The 27,662-nt window shown below is 36.3% G+C and overlaps 2 protein-coding genes and 1 long non-coding RNA gene across 6 annotated transcripts; 2 read left to right on the forward strand and 1 right to left on the reverse strand.

Moving 5' to 3' along the window:
- Nucleotides 1–2,419: 2,419 nt before the first annotated feature.
- On the forward strand, nucleotides 2,420–4,042 carry LOC117906109 (transcription factor bHLH93-like). The gene is made up of 4 exons (XM_034819059.1): nucleotides 2,420–3,096; nucleotides 3,226–3,393; nucleotides 3,475–3,642; nucleotides 3,740–4,042. The coding sequence occupies exons 1-4, from the start codon at nucleotides 2,515–2,517 to the stop codon at nucleotides 3,824–3,826; spliced, it is 1,005 nt and encodes a 334-aa protein (XP_034674950.1). The 5' UTR covers nucleotides 2,420–2,514; the 3' UTR covers nucleotides 3,827–4,042.
- A 555-nt stretch (nucleotides 4,043–4,597) lies between these two features.
- Nucleotides 4,598–9,727, reverse strand: LOC117906506. Of its 3 annotated transcripts, none has more exons than XR_004649848.1 (3): nucleotides 8,838–9,727; nucleotides 5,934–6,045; nucleotides 4,598–4,913 (listed from the first exon to the last, which is right to left on the reverse strand). It is a non-coding gene; the product is annotated as an uncharacterized LOC117906506 (long non-coding RNA). The 3 variants fall into 3 exon arrangements; XR_004649847.1 differs by having other exon boundaries at nucleotides 5,934–6,019; nucleotides 8,838–9,711; XR_004649846.1 differs by having other exon boundaries at nucleotides 5,934–6,024; nucleotides 8,838–9,711.
- A 10,246-nt stretch (nucleotides 9,728–19,973) lies between these two features.
- LOC117906505 (auxin-responsive protein IAA9-like) lies at nucleotides 19,974–25,309 on the forward strand. 2 transcript variants are annotated; one of them, XM_034819542.1, is made up of 7 exons: nucleotides 19,974–20,155; nucleotides 21,227–21,669; nucleotides 21,753–21,955; nucleotides 22,043–22,266; nucleotides 22,421–22,562; nucleotides 23,595–23,656; nucleotides 24,883–25,309. In XM_034819542.1, the coding sequence occupies exons 2-7, from the start codon at nucleotides 21,259–21,261 to the stop codon at nucleotides 24,918–24,920; spliced, it is 1,080 nt and encodes a 359-aa protein (XP_034675433.1). In that variant the 5' UTR covers nucleotides 19,974–20,155; nucleotides 21,227–21,258; the 3' UTR covers nucleotides 24,921–25,309. The 2 variants fall into 2 exon arrangements, with proteins under 2 accessions (XP_034675433.1, XP_034675434.1); XM_034819543.1 differs by lacking the exon at nucleotides 19,974–20,155 and adding an exon at nucleotides 20,162–20,267.
- Nucleotides 25,310–27,662: the final 2,353 nt, after the last annotated feature.

A 27,662-nucleotide genomic window follows, 5' to 3' on the forward strand; every position in this document is an offset into this window, starting at 1 on the left:
TCCCCATTTTATTATTACTTTTTTAATTCCTGTTATTTAAAAAAATTAGTTTTTAATTTAGAGCGCGAGCCATTCTGAGAAAATCAAAGATTTCAAGACAACAGAGGAATCCACCACAATGGCAGCCAATTGAAATGGTGAAAGGCAAGCAGGGGTAGTGGCCAGGCTGTACGTAATGACCCCTATTTCACAATTTCTGTAGACGTCTCCGGCTAAATTATTCTTGCTAAGCTTCAGAATTGTGGTTAAAATTTTCATACTCTTTCAATCTATCAAAAATAGATGACTCCACCCTTCAAAATTAGCTAATTAAACTCCACTCCACTACCAAATGCCTGTAAATACTTTCAAAATAATACCTCTTCCAAACATAATTGGCTATACAAATATTTTCCTTTATTTCAATAAAAGTTTTTATGTTTATTTAATTTTTTTTTTTTAAAAGTTGGAAAATAAGAAAATTATTAGTTTATTTATTTTGATTTTATAATATAATTATTGACTTTTAAAAAAGATTGTTTTTGCTTTGATTTCAATTCCCAATTCAAAAAAAGAAAAAAAAAAAAAGAAATATTTAGAAATGAAAGTTAAGAATGACTTGAAAAAAGTGATGAGAGAGGTTATTTAAATATTGAAAATGGGGTGGATGGGTGGTGATGGTTTGCTTTGAGAATTACAGCAGAGACGTGGGGGACTCCCACCACAAAAACACTTGTTGTCCAGGTGAGTTATTCACGTGGGATGGGTGAACCCTCGTCTGTCACCTCATCTATTATTCCCCTCGATATTGCCACCCTCTTCTCTCCCTCAAGCTCTCAATACTCTTGTATTTCACAAATCCTTCACCATCTTTTCACTTTCTACTTTAATTCCAACCTTCACCTACATTATACTTCTGTTTACCTTTCTTGGTAAAGAAGTATTTATATATGGATTCAAATGGTAAGTAGGCTTAACCCCTTTCCATATTTGTACGTATAGCATGTGGCTCTGATTCTTCCTAGCCTTATGGGGGCACATACTTTATAACCAACATGTACTCAAATAATTCTTTTAATTATATTCTTCAGCATAAGTTAAAAGGCAGATTACAATTTATACTGGTATTCAGAAAGTGGTAGCTGTTCACCTCTCACTCACTTCTAACAAATCACAGCTTTTCATGCTCTGTATTCTTAACCTCAGTCCTTTTTTAATCCTTATGGAATAATTCCCTGTCTGGCACTACTAATTAGCATTCTACCCTTCTCCTAATGGTACCGTGAACGGCAAATACTAGCATTCACATGAGGATTATAGACTTATAGGGCATTATAGCCTTAACTGCATTATGAAACATTTTTTTTTTCATCAACCGGTTGAAGTCTCAGCCTCTTGAGAAGAATAGATCATGTATGTGTATGTGTCTATCTTGATAGGTTAAACGTGACATAAAAGCTGAGAGGGTCAAACCTGTAGCTAGAGTTGGGCTGTGCTGTATGTCGCCATCTTCCCAGAAACTAGTGTTTTATACTTATGACTGGAGGTTACCTACCATGAAAATTGATCATAAAAACCAGTGTTACAGTCTTACAGACAGTAACAGAAATGATAATAAAGAGAGAGTCGTCATGGTAAATCAAGTAGGGACATTGGGAACTGTATTGAAAATGGACTATATAACACAACAAATGTACGGTCCATTATTGTCGACCGCATCTGCCAAAATGGGCGTTAAAAAACAAATGATTATAGTATCTTGATATATTTGCATCCATAAAGACCTCACTACATCAGCCAAAATGTAATTTGAGGAATAATTTAATTCTAATTGTATATTCAAGCAGTTGAGCACGTACCCATGTATTTGTTCTCTATCGTATTTTTGTAGGGTTCTTGTTATTTTCTGCGATGAGATGGAGTCATGGAGAATCCTCACTTCCGAGACCAACAAATGAAAGGAAAATTGGTGGGGAACTAATATCTGATTTAGTAATAAGAAGCAAGAAAAGTGAGGACAGAACAAAAAAGGCACAGCAACCCATTTTGAAATTCAGAAGTGAGCCAAAATGTAGAGGCAACGTGGAATGGGACCCAACTCAGCAAAGTTAGTGTAGATGTGGGAATTAGAATGGCAGGAATCATTCATACAAAGAACCTGACAGGGTCTATGATGCTGAGTCCATCCTTTTCCGTTCAGACTGATGTATGAGTCAAAGTTTTCAGAGTAGGGGGGAAATTAAAATATATTGTTTGTTTGATTGCAGATTTCGGTGAAAATGACATGAAATCACCCACCACAGTCCACACCCAGAGAGATGAAAAGGGCGGATACCATTTTAGTCTTTGGCCTTAGGCTCTAGGGAGCTAATCAAAACGACATCATCATATATTTTAATACACAGCAATCATGAACAACCCTTTTATCCCTGTTCCTATATATACTTGCCCTTTGTGCAGCTTCTTATCCAGGCTATCTTCTTGGATTAGTATTCTCTAACTTCTGTAGAGAGAGGGAGAGAGAGAGAGAGGAAGATGGAGGTGAATGAACATGGCTTCTTGGAGGAGTTACTCGCTCTAAGAGGAGACCCTTGGGAAACCATTCCTACAGGAATGAATGAGTTCTTCTCACATGGCTGGGGTTTTGATTATCGTTTTGATGAAAACCCAGTTACTTTTCTTCCAAACTCTTCCTTCGAAGCATTCTCCGGACCTATTGAACCAGGGTTCGGTTACTCATTCAATGAAATGTACAGCCCATTTGGAGATGAATTCTCCACACCCCAGGTTACCGATTCCTCCTACACAAAGCAAGATACACCCCCATTTCCAACTCAAGAAGATTATCCATTTCCGATGATGGAGGAGGAGGAACCTGCAGTTCACCCTGGGGTCGATCTCCACAACATGGGGCTTCAAGCTACTTGTAAAGTGGAGCCAATTCAATCCACTGAATTTCCAGTTTTCAACGTGGGCGTATGTAACGAGGTAAAGAATAAGCGGACCAAGAAGGTGGAAGGGCAACCTTCCAAGAATCTAATGGCTGAGAGAAGGCGCAGGAAGCGATTGAATGACCGGCTTTCAATGCTAAGATCTGTTGTCCCCAAAATTAGCAAGGTAATCAATCACTGATCTTGAGTTGTTTGGTTATTTGAATTTGCCTACCACTCAATTAGAAATATAATGTCTATGCCTGTATACATGGAGGACTAGGAATAATTTGCTGGTTCATTGCTCTTCTAACAGATGGACAGGACATCTATACTTGGAGATACCATAGATTACATGAAGGAGCTATTAGAGAGAATCAACAATCTGCAGGAAGAAAATGAAGTGGACTCCAGTCAGTTGAACTTGCTGGGCATATTCAAGGACTTAAAACCAAATGAAATCATGGTCAGAAATTCGCCTAAGGTATGGTTTCTGTAGCACTCAGTAAACCCCTTGAAACTCAAACAAGATTTTCGATTCTTATATGTTTCCCCAAATGTGCAGTTTGATGTGGAAAGAAGAAACATGGATACCCGGATAGAAATTTGCTGTGCAGGGAAGCCAGGATTGTTACTATCTACAGTAAATACCCTGGAAGCATTAGGACTTGAGATTCAACAGTGTGTTATTAGTTGTTTCAATGATTTCTCAATGCAAGCTTCTTGCTCAGAGGTACATATTCATAATTTTTTATTTTTTCTGATTTTGTTTTTTGGTGTCACACACTGATGAATTAATGTTATCTTCAACAATTTTTATCATGTGACAGGAATTGGAGAAGAGAACAATGGTAAGTTCTGAGGAACTAAAGCAAGCATTATTTAGAAATGCAGGGTATGGAGGAAGGTGTCTGTAGAATGAAAGAAGGGAAGGGCAGAAGAAGGAACAAGTCGGGGGTGAAGCTTCACTTGCCAAATCTCTGTATTTTAGTTTTTCAATGAGCTTTACAAGTGACAGGCTGTAGTAATTTTTGTCTTACTGAATGAATAAGTGGTTTCTATTTCACTGGGGCCATCTCTCATCTCACAACCAATTTTTGTGGTATCTGTATCAATTGGAGATTGTTTATTAATTCAAGGTTGTTTTGGTCACATACCCAACAAAAGGAAAATTTTCACCCATTCACCATTTTTCTGTGATTGGGAATTTTACGCAATTCCTTTTTCCTAATTATTCTATTTACCTAAGCAGAGTTCACATTTAATCCAGGTAGAAACTGTTTTGGCAACGAAGTGCTTGTGTTGTTTGTAGTTGATAAAGAGAACACTAGAAATCGAATTTTAAATGACTCCTCATAGCTAAAGTTATTCTCCTACAAGATTAGACAGATGGGACTGCGAAAAAGCAAATCATGAATTTATATTTTACAAAAAATATGATATAAGGCTCCACAACAATGTTGAGACAAATACAAGTGGGGTTTGCTGTTTCTACAAACAATCATTCTTCATCAAATATCAAATAGAATGTTAAATATAATGGTAAGATAAATCTTCATCTTGTATCAGCAAGACGACCATCTGTCAATCAAAACATTGCAGTTGCTCATGACATCAGACTGCTCTAGTTGGAATCCATCAATGCATCTGAGCCAGAAATGAATGCACTTCTTACAGTTTAACTCAGATTTTGTTTTTCCATATCCTCTGTTGATGACTTTCGCAGCCTGTTTGACTAGAGTTCTTGGCTCTCCTATAGATTTTCTTAACATATTATGATGATCCCTCGTGGGACATCTGAACAAGACAGGATTCCTTTTGGCCCCAACAACAGAATCGTCTAGCCTATGATGACCCGCACTTCTTATAGCAACATGACTTCCTTTTACTCTGGACGAGGGTTTAACAGAACTGATGAAACATATGCCAATGTTCAATTGTGGAAATGAAAGTTCCAAATGGAGATTATATTTGTACACAGCTTCCAGGCACCTGAATCCAATTCTGTAAGGATCATTAGCCCAGAGAACAGGTTCTAGGATAAAACATATAGAGAGTACAAGTTGCAATGGAAGAACATAGTGTTCTAAACTAAAACATAATGAGTTTATGAAGAAATTCAGCTTAAGCCAAGAGGACAATATCACGTCAAAGAAATCAAACATGCTCCTAAAATCCTTGGCTGTTCAACCAGCAGGCAATATTAAACCTTTTTCATGTATTATAGTGTGCAAAAACATTGCAAGCCAAAAATCCTTGGCTGACTAGAACATATGCTGGTCATTCTTCTTATTGTTGGATCACTTTCCTGTGTCCCACCATGCTTTTCCCCATTCCTGCTTCAATGGAAAGGTGAGAGTGGCATCGATATCCTGACCTCACTTTTGTTGCTCTGATTGTTGAGAACGTTTTGACATGACCAAACAGATGACCCAAGTTTTTGAAAAAGTAACTAATCAGCATAAATGCTACATAAAGCTCCCAAAAATAGGAAGAAGCTAATACATTTCCACACATGATCCAAGAAGATGCTAAGACATTTCCATAAAGAGGATGCACCCAAATGGCAATACATACAGACAAATATATCTTTAGGGTCATCCGCACCCTATGTTGATTCTTATATCTTCATTGAGGATACAAATAATGACTCAATGGTTATATCAATAAGAGTAAAAAGTACTGTAAATTGGTCAACGTTAATTGCCACATTGTTGAGATGTATCAAGAGTTCAAAGATGAAGGTTACCATAAACAGATTAAGCAATCCAAAGGCATAGCACTATTTGATCTATTCATCATGAGCTAGCTTGTGAAAGTGTGTATAGAGTATGGAGTGGAAGGGGAAGAGGAAAGTAAGAAATCGCAATGTACAAAAATTGATTCTCTGGAAATGTTCAGCTAAGAAGGGTTGATGATCTGGGGAGGAACCAACAATTTCTTTTTTAACTAGGTCAGGTCAAGGTGGCAAATCAATGAACTTTCTTTTCTAAAACAAATAAATGAATCCATGGACTGAATTACCTTAGCTCACATATGAGGTGAACTGACAGCTTGCAACCAGGGAGTGAGCTTCATCAGAGGACTCTACTTGCCTCGTCCTTGAATAGCTTAACTATCAAAGTTACTTTGTTAGCTACAATCAAGACAAGTTATTACATATCATACAAAAAATACTTAATTGGTTATCAAGCATTTTTGGAATGAAATATTTTGTGATGATGCAGTTGTGAAGTGAAACTAGTATCATAAAAATTAACAAAAGAACATAGTCCCAACTTTGCCTGAGGCTGAGCCCATAACCAAGCCAAAAAGCCACTAAGCAAAGTTTAATTTTGATTTATTTTTTTTATAGGTAAAGAATAATTATATTAAAAGAGTTTTCAAAAGGGTGCACAAAAGTATACACGGTATACGAGGTGCCAAAAGCTAAAAGAGATAGAGGGAGCACAAAAAACCCTTACTTAATCTGATAAAAAAAAAACCCTTACTTAAGAGTACAATCAGTTAATAAAATTCAGCATAAACAAGGAATCCTCTCCTATGTGCAGCCTAACCCATTCCCAAAAAATGTACATAAAAGATTGTTTAATTGCTTGATCCATATCTTCGATATTTTCAAAGACCCTTTTGTTTTTCTCCTTCCATATAGTCCAAAATAAACGCAAAAGAGCTGCTCTCCACACTTTCTTCCTCTTCTTCCTAACAAGGGATCCATGCTAGCTTAGAAGGGCGTCCTTGACTGAGGATAACGTTGGCCATTGAACCCCAAATAGAGCATAAATTATCTGTCATAGCATTACTGCTTTAGAACAATGAAGGAGGATATGATCCACTAGTTCTTCCCCACCTTTACACAAACAAGACCTACTCAACAACCTCTAACCTTGCCTTTTCAGCTTATCCAAAATCAAAATTTTACCCAAAGAAGATTCCTAAACAAAAAATGCTAATTTTCATTGGAACCTAAGGGTTTCACACGACATCGAATGAAAACCGTAATTTTCACTCTACAACTTGTTAAGGAAGCATAAAGGGATTTAACTATAAATTTGTCAGTCTTTAAAACCCACAAAACCATGGTGTCCTCTATATCCCTTCTAATCACAAGTCCTTGAAATCTCCTAAAAAGAGCTTCCACCTCTCCTAACTCCCAATCATTATTCTGTCTTGTGAACAGAGGATTCCAACAACCTCCCTTGCCACTTTGCTCCCACAATTGATCGACCAAACATCTTTTGTAGAGGGTATAGAAAACAACCTAGGAAAGACCTTCTCCAAGGACTCATCACCACACCACTTATCCTTTCAAAATTTCACCCTCCTACCATTTCTTACCTTAAACCCAACCCTTTTGTTAAACCTCTCCCACCCACTCGTTATAGCCTTTTGTAACCCCACACCATAATCATCCCTCTCATTAAGCAAAGTTCAACTTAATGAGACTTAAGCAGAATAAAAAAAAATTCTTGGAGAAACTTAACCTATACATAGCAAGTCTAAAACTAGGAATCTCTACTAGATTCAAGTATGCTTAAATAGAGTTAATTCAGGCACTTGGGTAAATTAAGAGGAATCAAATCAGCAGATGCAGTAAGAAATGATACCAACAACTAAAAACTATACCTTGCCATTCTGCCATTTTATACCTAACAAACATTGAACATTAAATTACAGCATGAGATATTTTCTGATTAAGAAACACATAAGCAGTCCCAACTCCTAAGAATGCTATTTGGATTAACTTTTCACCCAAATGCTACGTTACATAAGCTGGGGTATGAGTGTCGGATGCAGGTATGTGTCAAAGTGTTTGATCCTTCACAACTCAAATTTTAGGATATAGGGACTTGGCTAAAAAGATCCAAAAAATTGGGTAGTGGGATAGAACAAAGTAAAATAAAATTTAATTAAAAATCAATTGGAAGTGAAGATATCCTTTTTAAAGCACTCATTTTTCCCTTTAATCCCTTTTTTCCTCTAATTCCTAAATATTCTTACAAAAAATTCACTTTTCAGCTAACTCTTCTTCTTCTCTAATGTAATTATTCTTAAAAAAAGTTGAAAGAATAAAAGGATATCAATAAAAAAATCAAATAGCCACACCCAAAATAAAATTAGAGTGTCCAACAAGGATCCCATACCCATGTCATGTCATGTTGACACAAGTATGTTGGGAAAAATTGAAGGATGCCCAAATTCAACTCATATTGAGTGTTCAATGTTGCAGTTACTTTTGGGAGTGGATAACCATGTTAGAAGCTTCCTATAACTTACATATTTTTTGGAATTTTCTTTTGTATAAAAAAGTACACTTATCATTTTCCTCCACCTTATTCTATAGTGGTGGGGTTATGGGGACACTATGTCTATTTGTCATGACTCATGCCAAATCCAATCATACTCAATCTTAGATATTAGAAATACCAAAAAGGTGCCTATGAGCCTTGTACACCCTGCTGAGTTAAGCTTCTTCAGCATAGCACTGGGCAGGCAAATAATCCCATAATATTCAACCTTCTTAGCCAACCTTCCAACATTCTCAATTGCATTTCTTAACTTCCATAAGACCAAATATCTCAATTCATGAATTTCCAAGACATACAAATCTTCTAAAGGAGATTCGTTGCCTCCACTTGTTTTGTTAAAATTAGATACTACTTGAAAGTCTTGAACTATTAGCATGGGCTAAGCATATTTTGAGGAAGCCCCCAAGGCACATAAAAAGATATATATATTTTTTTTTTCAAAGCACGGAACAAATTAAAAAATGCAAAATGAAAAAAAAAAATTTTTTAAAATGAGATCATTCAACTATAAGATAATATAACGACTTAAAAAAGTGTTGGCAACATCATTGGACTTGTTTCTTGAATTTGTACGTCATTGGAAATCATGGGCACAAACCAAGAACAAAAAGGCAAATACCAGTTAAGAAAACCTTCGAGGCGAATGCGAAAGCCCTCTGCAATGCCCATTCTTGATCCTTCATAGAATGTGAGCATTGACAAACTTCCTCTCTCATTGCTTGCATTTCATTACGAAAACCCGCAATTTTCTTTTCTTCTCTGCTCTTTTCCCTGTCTTTCTCGCAACCCTGCAATTACAATTAAAAAGCCCTAATATTTTATTTTCGTTTTCCTTTCCCCCGCCTTCTCCAATTGAATGAAACGTCCCATTCAATCAGCTGAGCAGAGACGTGGGCCTTGCCTTAAAATAATAAACGGTTGGCTGAGGGGGCCCAAGCCTGAGCCCAATTCAACACTAAAAACACGAGTTGGGCCCTTCTTGGTGAACCAAGTTTTATCAAAGCCCACACTCTCACTAGACCTTAGCTTTAATCCCTTTATTCTCTCTCCTCCACTTTCCCTTTCTTCCCTGCCATCATCTTCCCTGCTTCGAGCAATAAAAAGAAAAAGAAAGAACACACGCGCGCAGACAGATATAACAGGGAAAATGGACCGACCATAAGTGAGAGTTTTAGGCATTAATTTGATTTTATTTAGGCAAAAATTATGGGCAGAGAGAAGATGGATGGAAAGTGAAAAAATGTATGGGAAAGAAATTAGGGTGAGAGCACGAAGTGTAAAGTGGTGGAGACTGTGGTGCCGTCTTCATTATGCAACAAGAGTACGAGATAAGAAAGCAACATGTGTGTTGTGATTTCACACGCCTTAAAAACCTCCGGCACAACTTTCTCATTGGCTCTCTTCCACTAGGCATTTTGTGTTAGGTTTCAGAAGATAACGCCTCCCACTTTGTGCTCGAAGTGGATTGGAATTGGAAGCAATTTCCAAAGTTGGGTGTTGAAGCTGACCATAACCTAAATTTTGGAACCTATATTCAAACCAAGTATCAAGTAAAAATTTCTACATGTTACACCATCAACCATATCCAGGGACCTACTACACGTCTTCTCCACGGCTTTCTCAGGATCATGCTATTTGTTTCTACAAAGAGGCATCGCCCAATGCTTATCTGCTGGTGCTTGTATTGCTGGTTTTTTCTAACCCACTCAGTCTAAGGGGCCACAAAACATCGAAAATGGAGTAGTGCTATATCACTTACTAATAATGGCTCTTCCTAAATGCTTTCCCTAAAGAGATTCAACGGATAAATGCTTTGATTTTGCATAATATTGAATGCTTTCACCTTGTGACACACAAGCAATTAAGAGAATTAGGAAAGTCATTTGTGTGATTTAGTATTCTTGCTCTTCTGACTTGTGTTGTTTTCATTCCACGTCAAATTTTTTCTTTGGCCTAATCATTGAATCAGGGGTTGAGTTTGGTAAGGTCCATATAAGTGGCCGTGCGTAACACCGTGATCATGGCAGAGTAACAAAGGTCGTAAAAGGAGGCTAGTACTTGAGAGCTGAGCTTATGGGAGTCATTAAGCCAGTGGATTGCAACGGTGAGGAAGACCCCTGCTTTCAGTCATGGTGTGGCGGAGGAAGCATCAGAGTACAGTAAAGTTTGGACAATAGCTGTTGACGGTCAAACAAAATTGTCTTTCAACACTGTTTGATTTGGTATGTTTTATCTAGATTCATTGGGTGCCACAATACCTATTGATACTTTTTTTCTTTCCTATGGAAAACACGTGGTGGTGCCACCAAATAGGCCATTAGATTCCATTATTTGCATATGATCTTATTTGTTTGTATTTTGTATTTCCCTCTTTTTTTGCTCCACATTCCAGCATCTAAATGTGTCAGGGTTAGAACTTGAAACCTCTAATGCTTTCTGCTACTACCTTCACATAGTAGGATCCTCTCATTCAGTTTATCATCCAAATCTGAGAGCCCTAGAGGAACGTTTAGCCACCAGTACTCTTTCTACCCTTCTCTCTAATGGCCTATGATTTAGTAGGAATATCGGTTCTCAACATTGGTTTACCCATCAGGACTCAACCTTTCGCTTATGATATGACGGCGCCTAACCTGATACTTGCTTATCATCAGAAGAAAAATCATATATAAGTAATGACCGGGTTGGACATTGTAGGAGGCCTGACGCCTAAAATCTTGGGGGCATTATTTTGGTGTCCAGATGGAGTGGAAACTCAACATGGTTGGCAAGTGAATTAGTGGGAAGCTGTCAAGGACTCTCCCGAACCCACACTAGGCGAAGTGGCTAAGTCATCCATTTATTGGGGGTAGTTGGATGGTTTCTATGCCTAACTGTACCATTTATCTCTATCCAATTCCTCTGTAGCTTTCAATCTAGTGGTGCAGTTTTTGACATTTTGTTGCAGCAAAACCAACTCATGTGCTGACCTTATAGCTAAGAAATCTGAGCCCAAATACACCCAACCCAAGCCCCATAAGGTAATCAGTGTCCGTGGACCCAGCAGCCTGCACCCAGCTGTCTTGTTTAGCTTTAATTTGCTGGTTTTCTTGTCAAGCTTTAACTTCTAGTTTTATAAGGTACATGGGAAGAATATCACACTGTCCAGAGATTGTTATTATGGGCAATGCAACAATGACACCACCATGAAGGTAGGACCCCAGAACCCTAGAACCTCTCTTTTCTTTCCGTATATAACACGAAGTTTGTCCAACCACTTCCCTACACTACTCCCATAACCCAATAAATGGATGTCACCACCACCCAACACCCACCTTCACTCACAAACCACCCCGTATGGCTGGATCTCCAGTTACATCTTTGCTGAATTATATTCCCATGATCAGAGAAGAGAGTTAGAAAGGAAAGGTAGATGGAGAATGAGGGAGTATCTCTGTCGCGGCCAGTCATAGGGTTTCCTGTCGGTCTAGCACTGCTACTTATCATGTTACTCTGCATGAGCGCCCTCATGTCTTTCTGCTTTCACTGGGATAAGTTCCGATGCCTCCGTCACTCTACTGAGGATCACACTTCCAATACTCAATCCCGAATTCCTCATTCACCCCCCAAATCTGTCCCCCCTCACACGGTATATCTCTCTACCTAGCTCTCTCTTGTTCTGTACATATAATTATGGCTGTTAATTAAGCTCCATTACAATAATATTCACTGCTCATGTACATTTGGATAATTTTTTTTCTTTTCTCAGAAGTGGAAACAAAATCAAAGTCCAAGCTTGCCAGTATTGATGCCCGGCGATGAGGCACCCAAATTCATAGCAATTCCCTGTCCCAGGGTCATAGTAAAAGTGGAGACGCCGCTCGCCTTCCCAGAACCACTGTATTAGCCCACTAAGGGAATGGATCGATCAACCTGTTTTTTCTCAGGGCTGTTTACAGTTCAAATTTGACATTTCAATGTAATAAAACCGTCTTTCAAATTGGGATGTATATATACATATATGCAGAGTAACACAACCCATTAATGTAGCAAACTAAATTTCAAAGGCAGGCCCCAACTCCCCAAAATATTATGAGAAATTTGCTTCCCTTTCGTCTCCATATATAAGGGGAAAATTAATGGTATATTTCGGAATCACCCAACAAAAAGACCTTTCCTTTCGGAAAGAGCATGGCAAAGGAACGAAGAGAAGTGTTAAGGGTTACAAGTTTTCTGAACATAATTGGCTCCTGCCTTGTCAAGGGTAAGCACTAGGGTGATGCCGGAGCATGTGAGCGCATGAGGGTAGAAGGAGAAGAATGGTGGCCACCAGGGCCCATTGGGATTATTAATTATATATGCTTTTATTCAATAAAATGTATCCCTTAATCTAAATTAATTATTAATTATATATATATAAATTTTTTATTTAAAAGATCATTTTGAAATTTTGAAATGTATAAAATAATGTTTAAAATCCTTTTTTCGACGATGTTGTAATTGAGTTGGATTTGATTTCAGGTTTTTAAAGTGACACCAACTAATATTTCCTTATCACCGTCTCTTTGCTTAAAGATTCTATTATAACCTATTTCTAAAGCATTTATTTCAACAATTTTAAGGCCTTCAAGGTTGGCTAAATTTAGATATGATAGATTTTAACTTTATACTTAATAATCTTAACAATTTTGTTGTATCATTTTTTCATGGTATGAGATCTTTCTTGAGCCTTTTTTTTTTTTTTTTTAAAAGGGGCACACAATTAACTAATATCTTTAAAGGAATTCTAACAAGACTTCTAAATGAAGTCGATTCAATGAGTTTTTGAGTAAAAAATGAACTGAACCGACCATATTTAAAATGAAAAACGGAAAACTAAACCAAGCCTTTGAAGGTTAGTTTGATTCAATTTTGACTTAACTTAAATCCATTAATTTGAGTTTATATTATAATTTAAGTCTAATTTGTTTTTAAAATTAACTCAAATCAACTTAGATTTGATGTTGAAGATATATTGAATGTATTTAAAATTAATTTGATCATAATATAAAATAATAAATTACTTTAATATAATCAAATATATATATATATATATATATAAATTAGGAGGCAAGAAAATTAAAAACCAAATCAATAAGGTTGGTTTTCAAAATTTGCAAATTGAACCAACTTTTTTTATTTTTAAAAATCAAACCACTGTTATCAAATTTGATGGGTTTGGATCCGTTTATTGATTTTTTCAATTTTGTTTATACCCACAAGACTTCCTGATAAATGTTGTAACTATTTTTTATCCACCCTTGTATTGTAACATAATAAATTGAGAGAAAGAAAATTGGTAAAATAATGTAGTAACATTTAAAATAATAAGTCGACAAAATATATAACAAATAATAAAATTTTATTTTACTATTGGATAAATATCATACTTCACTCTTTAATAAAAATAGAAATATTAGGACACTTCAAATTTATCTTTATCATTTTTAATCTATTAATATCTAAAATAAAATATGAAATCTTTTCAATATTACACCTTTTAAATTCTTTACACATTTTTTTATTTATTTTCACTTATTTTTAATTTTAATAATATATCAAATATATTCTTATAATGTCATACTAATATCATAATTAATAAAATTGTCCATTTAATTAGTGAAGTGTGAATTAATAACTTTTAGAATTTAATGACCAATCTGGTTTTGAAAATATTGGCTATCAATGTTATTAATTAGTTTGGTAGTGATTTCGGGATGACATCCACATATGTGCACAATAACCACACGAGTTGTTTGACTCAAAGAAAATTTATAGTGATATTTTCCTTCAAAAATGATGTCTTGAGAATGAGTTTTCAAGTGAGGAAATAGTTTTCAATATTTTTTATAATTAAAGAAAATTCAATGGTAGCACTTATATATCTCTTATGTAAGAATGTGAAAAATCCTAAAAAGCTCCTAAGGGAGAAAGGGGGGAATAACTTTCTTCAAGAGTGATAGAACATAAGTGGCAATGGATATACCACTTCCAATGTATGACATGAAGTCTCAAACAAATAAAGTGTGAGGGCGTGTCTTACTAGCATGTGAGTATAAATGTCATGTTATGAATTTTGTGCAACCTATATGCAAAATGTCATGCGGCGTTGGCACATAGCACGAGCTATGCATTCCACGAAAGGAAAGAATTAATAATGTTTATGTTGGGAAGTGTCTCAACTTCCTACTTAGGATATATTTCTTTTTGTAAAAAGAATATTATATTTGAATTTCCTAAGTTTATATGTGATTGTAATTAGATTTCTTATTAAAGCATCTAATTACAATTACATATAAATTCAAGAAATATTTTATATAATATTTTTTTTATAAAAAGAAATATGTTCCAATTAGGAATTTAAGACACTTCATAATAATCTTCACCTTGAATCAAATTTTATTAAATTAATTTTCAATATCTCCATGATATATGATCTCATGTGCTACAATTCTTAATTTTTTGTACTATTTAATTAATATATTTATATAGTGAAATATTATCTCTCATTCATGGAGGTAAGCATAATCGATCAAGCTACATTAAAACCTCATGTAGTTTGCTTTATTTTTGTGTTCTTCCATTAATATATTTATATTAACAATTCTTCTAGCACAACAAGTGGTATTAAACCTTTAATTTAAGATGTATAGGAGAGCTTTGATTGAAGATATTTGGAAGAACCTTTGTTGAAGATGCTTGAAAGAACTTTGATTGAAGATGTGCAAAAGAACCTTGTTTAAAGATGTTTGAAAAAACTTATGTTAAAAATGTTTAAAAGAGATCTGGAAGAGTAAAGAAGAATAGAGTGCACAAGAGGATTGCAAAAAGGAACTTTCGGTTAAGGTAAAGTCAATTATTCTCCCAGAATATGATACAAGAAACAAGAAAGTCATACCACATCACAAAATTGTAGTGTATAAAGTTACGAGAGAAAAATGGTTGTAGGGACTATATATGATAGAAAAAGATATTAAAAAGAACAAGAAACACCTAGTGAAATAAGAAGGTTTACTGAGGTATAAATGTGAGAAAGAGTAAGAGACACTTGATGAAGCAAATTGACTCATAATTTAGGGAAAATATAAAAAGCAGAAAATGTGAGATGTTTTGGGACCCAGCAATTGTGTATGTTTATGCTTTCTATAACATTTTCTATCATAAAATTAATAATTTGTATATGTTCAAGTAGTCATAAATAGGTCAGTTCATAAAATAGTCATTCGGACACAATTAATTAAATAAGTTAAATTGGTCAAATGAATTAAGTGATCAAACTTAAACAAAATCTGATCATTAGGCATGTTATATAAGTTGACACAATCATGATAAGGATACAATTACACCTAACTCACCCTAATTTTTTTTTTGTCATTTTCAAGTCTCGTTGTCATTATCATGTGGAGATTGTCACCCCTATGCCCATACATACATCAATAGACTGGGTGGCATATATAGATTAATATGGTACAACATTTAGTATTGGCGAAAGATGAAACTATTGTTGTTGGATGATAAGAATATAACAGCCACAGGTATGAGGATATGACGCATTGGCATCAAGGAAAGCTTAAGATCGAGGATGTGTGGCGCATTAGGGAGATGACATCTTATGTTGTAAGACATTTGATATGACTATATGAGACACATGGCAAGTTGATATATTTTCCTGACAAGTGACACAAGCAAAATAATTCCTAGCATTGATAATGAAAGTGGCATAATTGAGAGAGTATCGCATGATGTAGGTGACATGAGTAGAATCGACTATTATGACAAATCGCAAAATCAAAAGCAGGGGATGCAATTGATAGGACGGATGGCAATGAACAAAGCCATAAGGTGAACCGCACTGCCTAGAATATGGATGGTATTGGCAGGTTGACTCTTAAAAGATTGGTGTAGTAGACATCTATGTAAAGCGTGCTTTGTCAAGCCTTCTTTGCATGAGCTTGCCAAGGAAAATCGTTTGGGTTTTCCTCTAAAAAGTTTATCTTATTTTGTGTGCTGTTAATCATGCATCCACTGGGACCTGTAAACGTTGCACAGCTTTTCCAATTTTTACCTAAATACAATAACATAAATATTTATTTCATCAAATGCTATCATGTTTCAACTACAACGATTTCAAAAGCCAACAGCAGAAAAACTAACCCTAGACAATCCTAAGTCAAAAGAGGCCCAAGCCCAAGGAAGCCCAGTCCCCATGGAATCATTCTTATTATATCTCCTTTTTTAAAAAATAATATCCAAAAAATATTTTTCATAGTTGAAGTTAAAACTAAAAACTTTTTCCCAAATTAAAAATAAAAAACGGATTTGTCTATAGGTATATCAGAATTTTCTCCATCTCTCATCTCAGCCTGGTTACAAAGATAACATTAGGTTTTTGGACCGACAGCCCAACTCCCCTAAGCCTGCATCCGGACCATACCTGGCACTCTATATTTTGATTGTAGGCCCAAACCATTTTAGGCGAGATCCCAACCATATACACACCCATACAAATAATAATGGGCTTTCAATTAACGACCCAATCCAAGAATCCAATGTAAATTAGCCAATTGCATAAATTTCTGTTAAACCTCGAGAAAATACAAGCTCCAAGTTAGAAGGGGGCGGGTCGGAGTTTGGAGTGAAGCTTGAGAAATGAATAAATAAGAAGATAAGATGAAGACGGAAGTGAAAGAGGTTGATCCATAGTTTCAACTTTCAACCCGATTCATTATGTAATTGCCTGCCATAAATCATACAAGGTAGCTTTCAATATATATTTCACACGTGAGCTTTCTTAGGAGACATTGACCTTAGACGGCTGTCTCTCCCATGTGGGCCGCATGGACCTCAGAAGGTCATGTGCCCGCCATGAGGCTCCTATGACGTGCTCCCTTCTGATTGGGAAGACGAAATGAAAACTATTCCAGGTTGGAGAGACTCCTGGGTCAAAAAGGCCCTACCACATCCACCTGCTACAGGCCCACGAAGCCCCCACTATCACACATCTGAGGCCCATCATGGCATTCAAACCACTAACCGTGACCCCACGCCCAATTCATCTCACCGCCAAAAGCGGACGCCTTCTCTGCTTGCGGGACCCTCTGCCCTGGCAGCATCCCGCAATATCTGTGCTCCTACCATTATATATATATTTTTTTTTTAAATCTGTGGATCAAACCATTTTCGTCAACCGTTTTAAAAATGGTTTTTGGCAATAATTTTTTAAAACAATTATTACTAAAAAAAATTGTTTAAAAATTTAAAAATAAAAAATAATTTTCAAGATAACATACTCTTGTATGTATAATATAAAAATAATAATATTTTTATAGTTTTAATTTAAGTATTACTTAAAATTAAAAAACATCTCAATTTTATTCTTAAAAATAATATTTTTTTTTAGTTTAAAAAATTGTCAATCAACAACTTATTAAATAATTTTTTTATTTTAAAAACTATTTTTCATTCTAAATAACAAAAAAATTTTCAGTAATTATTTTTAAATAAATTAATTTAGATGTTACCAAATCACATGAAGATTAAATAAATAAATACTTCCTATGAAACTAAATAAGCTTTCGTAAAGATTAATTCTAATACCATTTAATAATAATTCTAATCAAATACATAGATATGGTCTATTTTAAATTTAAAGGCGTTCTTAAAAGCGTCTTATAGAATTTTTCTCTAATCCATATCCAATAATTGATAATTAATCATGTTTAAAGAAGAATTCAAATTATTTTTAATAAATAATTAAATACATTTTTGTTTAGGATCGTAGGTGAGGGGCATTAACTATTACGTGAGGATGAGGTGGGCAAATGGAAATGGAAGAGGCAGCATCTATCATGCCCATCTATGCCTAAAGGCCCCAAGCGTGCGAGGCTGGTGGCAGTTAATGATGGTTACCAAGTCCTCCTCCCCTCCCCCTGTTTTTCTAAATTCGTGTCAAAAAAATCATATACAAACACACACTCATTACCAATCATGCTAAAGCGCGTGCCAGACGCCCCCCATCCCCTCGTCCAGGGTTGCGTGTCGGAAAGAGGCAATGAAGAGCGCGTGGTGGAGGTGGGGAGAGGTGGCGGAGGAAGTTAGATGTCGCGTTCAGAAGCCGGCAAGACAATATAAAAAGACGCTTTCTTGTCCCCCAACCCATCATATCGCTTCCGCCTGTTTTCTTCTGTCCCCCAAAACCTCTCCTCCCACTTCAATGCTTCCTCCCTCACTTCCACTCCACCCTCCCACCTAATCTTTTTTTTCCTCCCTCCGCTACCCTCTCATTATTTCTTTCTATATCATTATTATTCTCCATCATAATTCATACGTTACTAATAAAATCTTTAATTTTTAATTTTATTTGTAAATAAGAATGAACACATCCGGACTCATCCAATACAAGTGGATCAACAACCAGCGTTTTATAACGACACACCCCAAATAAAAATATGGATCAATCTCAAAAATTAAGAAAGGAATCAAAGAATCCATTCTGATGTGCATTATTAATAAAGCAAGTGGCCTTTTCATCTGCAGCACAAGGCTTTGAAAATATTTCCAGTATTTGGCATCTCAGACTCAGTGTAACAAGTGGCATGTGACAGCAGTCGGGGGACCCATTTGTTTCCCAGCCCATTGGATTTTAGAATGATATAATTAATATTATTTTTAAAATTAATATGGAAGATATGAGTTTACTATAGATAAAATTAATATTTTATTTGTTTAAATGGTTGATTAAAAGTTTTATTGGTAATAATTTATTGTAATTTGAAAGGATGGGTTGGAGTGTTCGTAGAAGAGCAATGAGTGGGGTGGTTGAAACTTGTTAAGCTTTGGTAAACAGGGGTGTTTTTCTTTGTTTCTCATCATCATATTTGATGCCTTCTTGCATGGGTATTGTCCTCTAATGCCCCCGCTTTTTTTTTTTTTGTTCTAGTGTAAGAGAAATTGAGAATTGGGATTGACCCTCCCCCTTCCCCATGATTATATTTGGGCGATCAAGTAGGGTTATTAAGGTAATGTAATCAAGGGTAACATGGTCTTTTGGGCATGTCCCTGTTCTCATGGGGTAATGGGGGAAACACTGCCCGAAAAGTTGAGGACACCTTATAGGCCTATCTTGACAAGCTTTGAAAAACGACAAGGTGGGTGATGAAGGGCAGTGGGTTTGGACGACTCCTACATTTGATTGATGGGATGCCCTTAATGTAAGGACCATTTTGCCACTCTACATCCCCAGACCCAGAGTCAAGAGACATTCATCATTCAAAGGACGCCTACTAAAATTTCTGCTCCCATCTCCCAGACTCCCTCCGTTTCTTCTGCTCATCCCTTTCATAAGTTTTCGGTCAACTATCATTAATTTCACGCATTAATATTAAAGATATAATTGAGGGATCCTTAAATGACAAAAGGAAAATTTATTTGCATTTTGAGATGACTTTTGGGACCATTACGACGTCGTATCTCACGTTGGTCACCACTGTCTCGGTTTTTTAGAGGGAAAAATTAATTTTATATTTATCTGTTGCCACCAAGGAAAAATCAACGGTCCTGATTCTGCCATCTCCGCAGCCAGCGTGTGTCCACCCTCATCCCGCTGCTGGGCGGAGTTTCATCGGGCGAGTTCCAAAATTCAATCAGGAAATAAACCTTTTTAAAAAATAAAAAAATAAAAAAGTTTATAATTTGTTTTTCCTTTTTTTAATGCATAGAGCTTCACATCGGACAGCAAATAAGCTTTTGTTACTTTGTGCCAAATGGAGGGTCCTTAGCTTCTCTCTCTTCTCTCTCTTTTCTCTCTGTAGTGTGAATTTCTCAGTGAAAAATCGAAAGCTTGTAAGCTGTAATCGATTCACGCGTGTCTCCGTACCACTGATCCGCAAATTTCTTCAGATAAAGCGATTTCATCTCCAGGTTCTCGCCTTCGTTTAGAGATTTCCACTCTGTTATGAGCTCTCTTACACTATTCAAGTTAGATTCGCTTTCTAGTCCTTTTAGCTTCTGTTTGGTTGCTCAGAAAACTGAGGTAAATGAGGAAAATATGAGGCGAAACTTATATGATTTTTTTTTTTTTGTTTCATTGTTGTTGGTTTCTTTGCAATGAAAGAGAGCAAATGTTTAGGCGCAGCTCTAAATCTCGAGCTTTGTTCTTTATTCCCGTCTTTTTTCTTCCGGCGACCACACGAACGAACGATAAATATGTACATTTTTGTGTATTCTTTGCTTGGTCTTTCCTGATTACTATTTTTGTTTGGTAATTTTTTTCATTGTTTTCAAGCATCTGGAACTATTCAGTGCACGTAATTTAGGTTTCTGGCCTAATTTTTGGGATTTAGGTTCTCTTGAGATTGACAATTAATTTTTGTTTTTATTTTTAATTGCAATTTCCGGTTCCTAAAAGTTATGACCAGCAAAGAATTTGGTCGGCCTTTTTACTAATTAGGGTTTTTGCCTTTCGGGTGAAACCAAGATTCCTATGACCTCAGGCTTCGCAGTGTGCAGTTTTTATTACTCACTTTCCGTTTGGTAGCTAAGAAAATGGAGAGAGAGAAAAGAAAATGAAAGTTAGGAAGCACAGTTAAGTGGCTTTTTTATCGGATTCTAAATTATGGAAAATTTAGGACTTCTGGGTGCCCAAACCGGTGAGTTACAGAGTACTTTAAATCCACATTGCTGTGAGAAGGTTTGGAGTTATAAATTTTTTTGCTCTTAGTGTGGTTGTCTGGTGTAAAATGGAGGTTTGCTTATGATTCAAGAGATCTTTTGCTTAGATGCAGTGAGTTTTTTAAATATATACTATAGTTTGCTTAACAAGGGCGACCAGCTGTTGTTGAATGTGTTGGTCTTTTCCTTTTTTCCTTTGGTTTAAAGGATTTGGGGCATATTCTACTGACATTTAGTTCTATCTGAATATAACATTGAGATGCTGGAATTTTGCTATGTTGAGGTTTTCTGAGGAAGTGTGAATATCTCAAAATTAAGCAGGTTATAAAGGAATTGGAGTTCTTTTTAATGTGATGTCTCCACCACTGCTTGGTGTTGGGGAGGAGGAAGGCCAGAGTAATGTCACAATATTGGCTTCTTCACCCTCCATGGAAAGTGTATGCCAGATCAGCTCAGGATTGAAAGAGCGGAATTACATGGGATTGTCTGAATGTTCTTCTGTGGATAGCTCTGCAATCTCCACTGATTCAGATGGCAATAAGAGCAGTCTGAATCTAAAAGCTACAGAGCTGAGGCTTGGGCTTCCTGGATCCCTGTCTCCTGGAAGAGAACCAGAGCTTTGCCTGCTGAGCTCCACTAAGCTTGATGAGAAACCCCTTTTCCCTCTGCATCCTTCAAAGGATCTTACTTACACTTCATCACAGAAGACTGTTGTTTCAGGAAACAAAAGAGGGTTTGCTGATGCAATGAATGGTTTCTCAGAGGTGAAAACCCCTACTTTTTCTGAGGGAATTGGAATTTTCCTACTTGTGGGTTTAACTCAGAAACTATTCAATCTGTTGTACAGGGGAAATTTCTTGCAAACTCAGAGGTGAATGTGATGCTATCACCTAGGCCTTCCCCAAACAAGGAGAACCTAGGGTCTCAGCCAGCCAAGATGAAAGAGATGGCATCACCAAAGATCGTGCAGGAGAGACCTCGTGCCACCAATGAGACCCCTCCTAACCATACTGGTACTGGAAACAATAACAGCAGTGCACCTGCTACCAAGTAAGCACAGATTACTTGAAAAGAGTAGTTTCATGAAAAAACTGGTTTTTGCAATGAGAATGGGCTTTGATCTTTAATTCGTGGCAGGGCACAGGTTGTGGGTTGGCCACCTATAAGATCTTTTAGGAAGAACACGCTGGCCACCACTTCAAAGAACACTGAAGTAGACGGAAAAGCAGGGCCTGGTGCTCTATTTGTCAAAGTCAGTATGGATGGTGCTCCTTATTTGAGGAAAGTAGACTTGAGAAATTACTCTGCATATCAGGAACTGTCTTCTGCTCTCGAGAAGATGTTCAGCTGTTTTACCATAGGTGAGTTATTTTGAAGTTTCAATTTAATACAAAGATCTTGGTGAATGAACCTGTTTTCTTTCTATATAACATATGTTGAGCTGAGATTTTTAATCTATAGATAAACCCCAGTTTTTTCATGGATCCTGTTACTGCCCTTTTGGTTTGATGTCAGGTCAATATGGATCACATGGAGCTCCCGGCAGGGAGATGCTGAGTGAGAGCAAATTGAAGGATCTACTACATGGATCAGAATATGTTCTCACTTATGAGGATAAGGATGGTGACTGGATGCTTGTGGGTGATGTGCCCTGGCAGTAAGCTTTGATATGCTTTATCTATTTTCTTTGCTTTTGCTTCTCTTTTTTATCGCATTTCATTGTTCATATGATTGGCTTGTAGTTGATATGGTAGTGGGTCTTCTGAATCCTCTACTTGAATATGGATATACAGAGGTTGATCACATGTGGTCAGGAGGGAAATTTTGCTCTAGTGTTTAAGAATCTTAAGAATTGTACAAGAGATAACAAGAAACTAAGAAAAGGCAATTATGTGCATGTAAAATGCACATGACAAATACCCAGGGATCCAACCATATATGCCTATATGAATATGCCACAAAAGTATGTAAAAATGCTCTAAGATGACCAATGATTCCATGAAAGGCTGAAATTGCATCAAACTATCATATAGACCCATTAGCCATAGTGTTTGTTGAATTGGGTGTATATATGGTCTATAAGAGGGAACTCTGGATCATTACAACAGAAGTAAAGCATACTTTCTACAAGTAGTTACATTGTTTTGACTACACAGCTGTCAGATGGCAATGCACGTCATTTTAAATGTCGAACTGCAAGCACAAATCAGCAGGAGAATTACATTTGTGAAATCATGAAAATTTATGTTCTTTTGATGTGATATTATTATATTTTCTGCAATTATAACTTTTAATAACTAGATTGATGCTGCTAATGACAGTTTGGATATGGATATATCAATGACAGGTTTCTTACAATAATGTCATTAGAAGGATCTCTAATTGTTCTGCAGAAAATATTTAAGCATGTTGCAAAAATCCTCTACCATTTATCATTGCTGATTTCCTGACTTCCCCACTCATAAGCACAATATACTGAAGTATTTTAAAACATGGGCATTGTAATTGTATCTTGTCTTTCCATTTATTTGGCAATGAAACTCAGTAAATTTGATGTTGGTTATGGTCCATTAACAGCAATTTGCATCATAATCAAACAGTTAAAAACATCGTTGTTTGTGCTCCAAGATACCCTTGACCATTTAGTGGGTTGTGTCTGAAGTCTCACTCATTTTTGGAAATTTGGCAGGATGTTTATTGAGACATGCAAGCGGCTGAGGATCATGAAGAGTTGTGATGCCATTGGTCTAGGTCTGTATATTTTATGTTCCAGCTAACTGTCTCTAATCAATAAAAAACTTCACATGCTATTAGAAGAAATGCGATATCCCATTCATGAGGAATTTGCCTTAACTGCAAACTTTCTTGCATGCTCGTGTTTTGCCTTCATATGGGGACCAATCCTTGATATTTCCCTGGATGGAACTTGATAGTGCTTTGTCTTTTATGGCTATGTACTCATGTTTTATTGATTACAAAAAGTTAGAGAATTCTTAACACAAATCTGCTTGTTATACCCCAACTGAGCATTTAACCTGCTGCTCCTTAAACTTGGAATACACTGTGCAAATAGAAAGGAACTTGTGGGGGAAGGATAAGGTAGAATTGGGACAATTTCAGTTGGTTATAGGTGGAAACTCAAAATATTATGAAGAGAATATGCATCTAGAATAAGTGAGAAGAAAATATTGCTTTATTATCAAGGAAAATTTAAGAACCTCTGGAAATTGTTGGAAAAAATGCAGAAGCTTAAGAAATGCCACATTGTTTGGGCACTAGGAACTAGAAGATCTTAGAAGAAGGGTTGAAGAAAAAAAATGGAAAGGTGCGATGAATTTAGTTGGCAAGGTCAGATACTATTTGGCATGCATGCCTATCAAAAAAAAAAAAGACAAAAGGTCAGATACTATTGGGCATGCACATTTTAGTTTAGTAGCATTGAACTTCAATATATAACTTGAAATAGTTTTGAATTTAGCTGGCAAGGTAAGGTGCTATTGGTTTGGGCATGCAAGTTATGGTAACAGTGAACTGTAACTTATAATAATCTTGCATTCAAATTCAATTATGTAGGAAACATGAATAAGGTCAAAGTTGTAATCTGGCAAGAGTTTCTATCCAAAGATTAGCCATTTCCATTCAAAGCAGCAATCATATAACTGCTTCACCTGCATACATTTTCCTATTCTACAAAGTTAGGTATCTTTTTGGTATTTAAAAGTTTTGAAGTGAATGGTAGTCTATAATTCAATTTAATTTATTTTTTTCATTTCCTATCCAAAAATCAAACAGTAGGCGATCTTTCAAATGAATCATTTGTAGGAAAGCTTATGTTTCATTCTGCTGCCATGACACATCAGTATCTCAGTTCCTACAGATTCAGATGTTGCTTGGTTTGTCAATGAGTGTTATCTTGGTTTTTCTACATATGTTTCTCTAAGCTGCACTTTCACTTGCCTTATGGTTTTTGTGAGCAGCTCCCAGGGCTGTGGAGAAATGCAAGAACAGGAACTAGCTTGCCTCTACACATGGTTGTTGCCATCCATCCAGCAGGCCTAGGGGAGGGTGGAAATGCAAAAGCCAGATTTTGGTGGAAGTGTAGGAACTAATGGATGCTGAGACTGGACAGCAGATCATGGGTAGATGCCTTTATCATGTTACTATTATGTTTTCATTTTCTGGGAATTCATGTTCTCCAAGCTGTGTCTGTAGTCTAAGATGATTATAGAACTCCTAAGACCCTTACATGGGAGTACTTAAAGCAAGTGTTTGATCTGTGTTTGGCGAGTTCTTGTTTCTATACACTATCCTTCTTTAAGCTTGTAAAGTGCATTGTTTGTCAAACTTCTTTGTTATGTGTGTTTGATAAATTAAAGACCTATTCAAAGTTATCCTTCCCCTAAATAATTGGTTGTTATGAAGGTGTGAGTTGTGTTACTTGAAATAACTCTGCTGTCAGTTGGATCAAACAAGCAAATTGAAGCTATCCAGCGTCCAGGTGAATTTATATCAGCCTTATTGACCTCTAATGGGATTTAACATATATTTGGAATCATTAATTCTGTCAACCACCGGCATTCAGGTTTGCCAGCAGTTGGTGCAATGGTTTTTATACGAGGCAATGGGTATTTGCCTTCGAATGTCAGGTTTTTGTGAAAAGAGTGTTGAGATGCTATAATTACATTAGGCTACAACATTATCTTACCAGGCAAGAGGGGTGTGGGATCCAATAATCGTACTTAAATTATTGAGATATTGCTGGGATACGCTTGTCTGTGAGGAGTCATGCCAAGCATGTGAATATGGAGATACTCTGTAGATAGGCTGCATTATTGATGTGAGTGTCCAGAATAAAATACATGTACAAAGGCAGTGGGGTATGGGTGTATCCGTGTATGAGAATGAGATGGGATGGGTTTAGAAGAGTGAGGGCACCACCACGTCAGATATTGACCTTCAGAATGGTGCTTGTTCCGCGCAGTACTGACGTTACAGGCAGTCATCGGGCACATAAAACGCATTGTCCTGCTCTGTTGCTCCCACCCTTTTCTGCCAAGACTACGTGTCCTATGTGGAAGCCCTATCCAGGTATGCATCCTATGCGTTTATATTTGAATCTACACGAAACCTTGACAATTTTCAACCGTTTTCAATCGTAAGACGGACAAATGAAGTTGGATTGAGAGCGACCCAACTCAACAAGATTTGCAGGAGGATAAGAAGGATGGGTAGACGAATTTCCCTTTATGGGGGAGTATTAACTCGAATGTTGGGCCCCCCTCCCCCATTGCCTCGGTGGAAGACTGAGCTGTTTTCGTTATGCGACGTTATTGGGTTAGGGCCCCATCTAGATCGATGAAGATTGGGGCAATAGACCCGCATGGAAACATGAGGATATGGGCAATCCATTGTCTCTTTCCGTAGGACACGATCCCGAATCATCTGAAAACGCTGCTTACTCCATCTGCTTCATTCATTGTGGAAAGTGTCATTGATTCAAGAATTTGGATCTGTGTCTAAATTCCAAGTTTGACCATATACCCAAATAATATATATATCTTAAAATTAGAACAAAATCTAATTATATTTATTTTGTCTTTCCCCATTTATTGGGGAAATTAAAAGGATAATTATGTTTTAATAAGATATAATATATATAAACAAAAATACTTTCTCTTTTTTTTTTTTAACTTAAGTTAGAATAAGTTTGTTTAAATAAGGATGAATATTCTTTCACAAAACAAATATATGTAAATAGATTTTTTTTTTCTTCTTTTTCCTTTGTTTTCTGTTTTTCCCTTTTCTTACCTCCTATCACGTGGGCATTATCTTCCATGGTTGAACTAATTAATTAAGAATGTAAAACCAGTCACAAAATATTTATTAAAAAAAAAGCTTGAAAAAAACATAATATTCAATTTTTATTTAGAAAAAATTAAGAAACAAAAACTCTCTTGTTGCTCATATCTTTCTTTTTAAAAAAAATCAAAGAAAATAAATTAAAAAACAAACAAAAAAACTAGTTTTCTTGATAATCAAAACTCAATTCACACACAAAAAAGAGCTAAAGTAGCAACATATTTGTTTAGATTTTGGCCTTGCCCAACCAATCACAATGGAGAATCTATACAATATTAATTACCATCATTTATCACCAATTATAAGGGGAAGCAGATCCAGTGATAGAGCCAGATAGTGCTCGCGACGGGCAAATGCCCTCCCACCAAAATAACTTCCATATATTGCTCCGCCTCAACCACTTTTCCAGTTTCATCCTTGAGCATAATAATGGTTCTTAAGGGTATGGTTGATGTCATACACAAAATCTCCCACAATATTTTTTTGTATGTGAAATGTGTGGCGCTAAGTCCCTACTTAGCCAACGTTAGTCCCACAATGATCATGTAAAAACGATGAAAGCACACATAACAAATACAAGGACTTTATTATTTTATTACTCAATTTTCTTAAGTGTCCCAACACTTCGATTTTTCTACCTAAGTCAGTGAATTGAGATCCCACCAATCTTAAACCCCATAATCCTTCGAAACAATGAGAGAGCCCTTTTATATCCAAAAAGGCTGGCTTTCCTTTGTTTTATTTTGAATTCAAACACCAACTAGTTTGAATTCAAATTAGTAATTGATAGTTATGTAACCACCCAATTGAACACATACCTTAAGCTTTGAGGTACCTCTTCATGCCTCACACAACCACACACCCATCTGATGCCTTCTCTGAACTTTGGCTCCCAATA

This window comes from Vitis riparia, chromosome 18 (genome assembly GCF_004353265.1).
Source record: "Vitis riparia cultivar Riparia Gloire de Montpellier isolate 1030 chromosome 18, EGFV_Vit.rip_1.0, whole genome shotgun sequence".
NCBI classification, from domain to species: Eukaryota; Viridiplantae; Streptophyta; class Magnoliopsida; order Vitales; family Vitaceae; genus Vitis; species Vitis riparia.

Bases quoted from the DNA above. Each gene is read 5' to 3' on its own strand.
- LOC117906109 (XM_034819059.1), top strand. From the start codon at position 2,515: ATGGAGGTGAATGAACATGGCTTCTTGGAGGAGTTACTCGCTCTAAGA. The intron at 3,394-3,474 runs GTATGGTTTCTG...CCAAATGTGCAG, and splicing joins TGGTCAGAAATTCGCCTAAG to TTTGATGTGGAAAGAAGAAA. The intron at 3,643-3,739 runs GTACATATTCAT...ATCATGTGACAG, and splicing joins TGCAAGCTTCTTGCTCAGAG to GAATTGGAGAAGAGAACAAT.
- LOC117906505 (XM_034819542.1), top strand. From the start codon at position 21,259: ATGTCTCCACCACTGCTTGGTGTTGGGGAGGAGGAAGGCCAGAGTAAT. The intron at 21,670-21,752 runs GTGAAAACCCCT...TCTGTTGTACAG, and splicing joins CAATGAATGGTTTCTCAGAG to GGGAAATTTCTTGCAAACTC. The intron at 21,956-22,042 runs GTAAGCACAGAT...AATTCGTGGCAG, and splicing joins AGCAGTGCACCTGCTACCAA to GGCACAGGTTGTGGGTTGGC.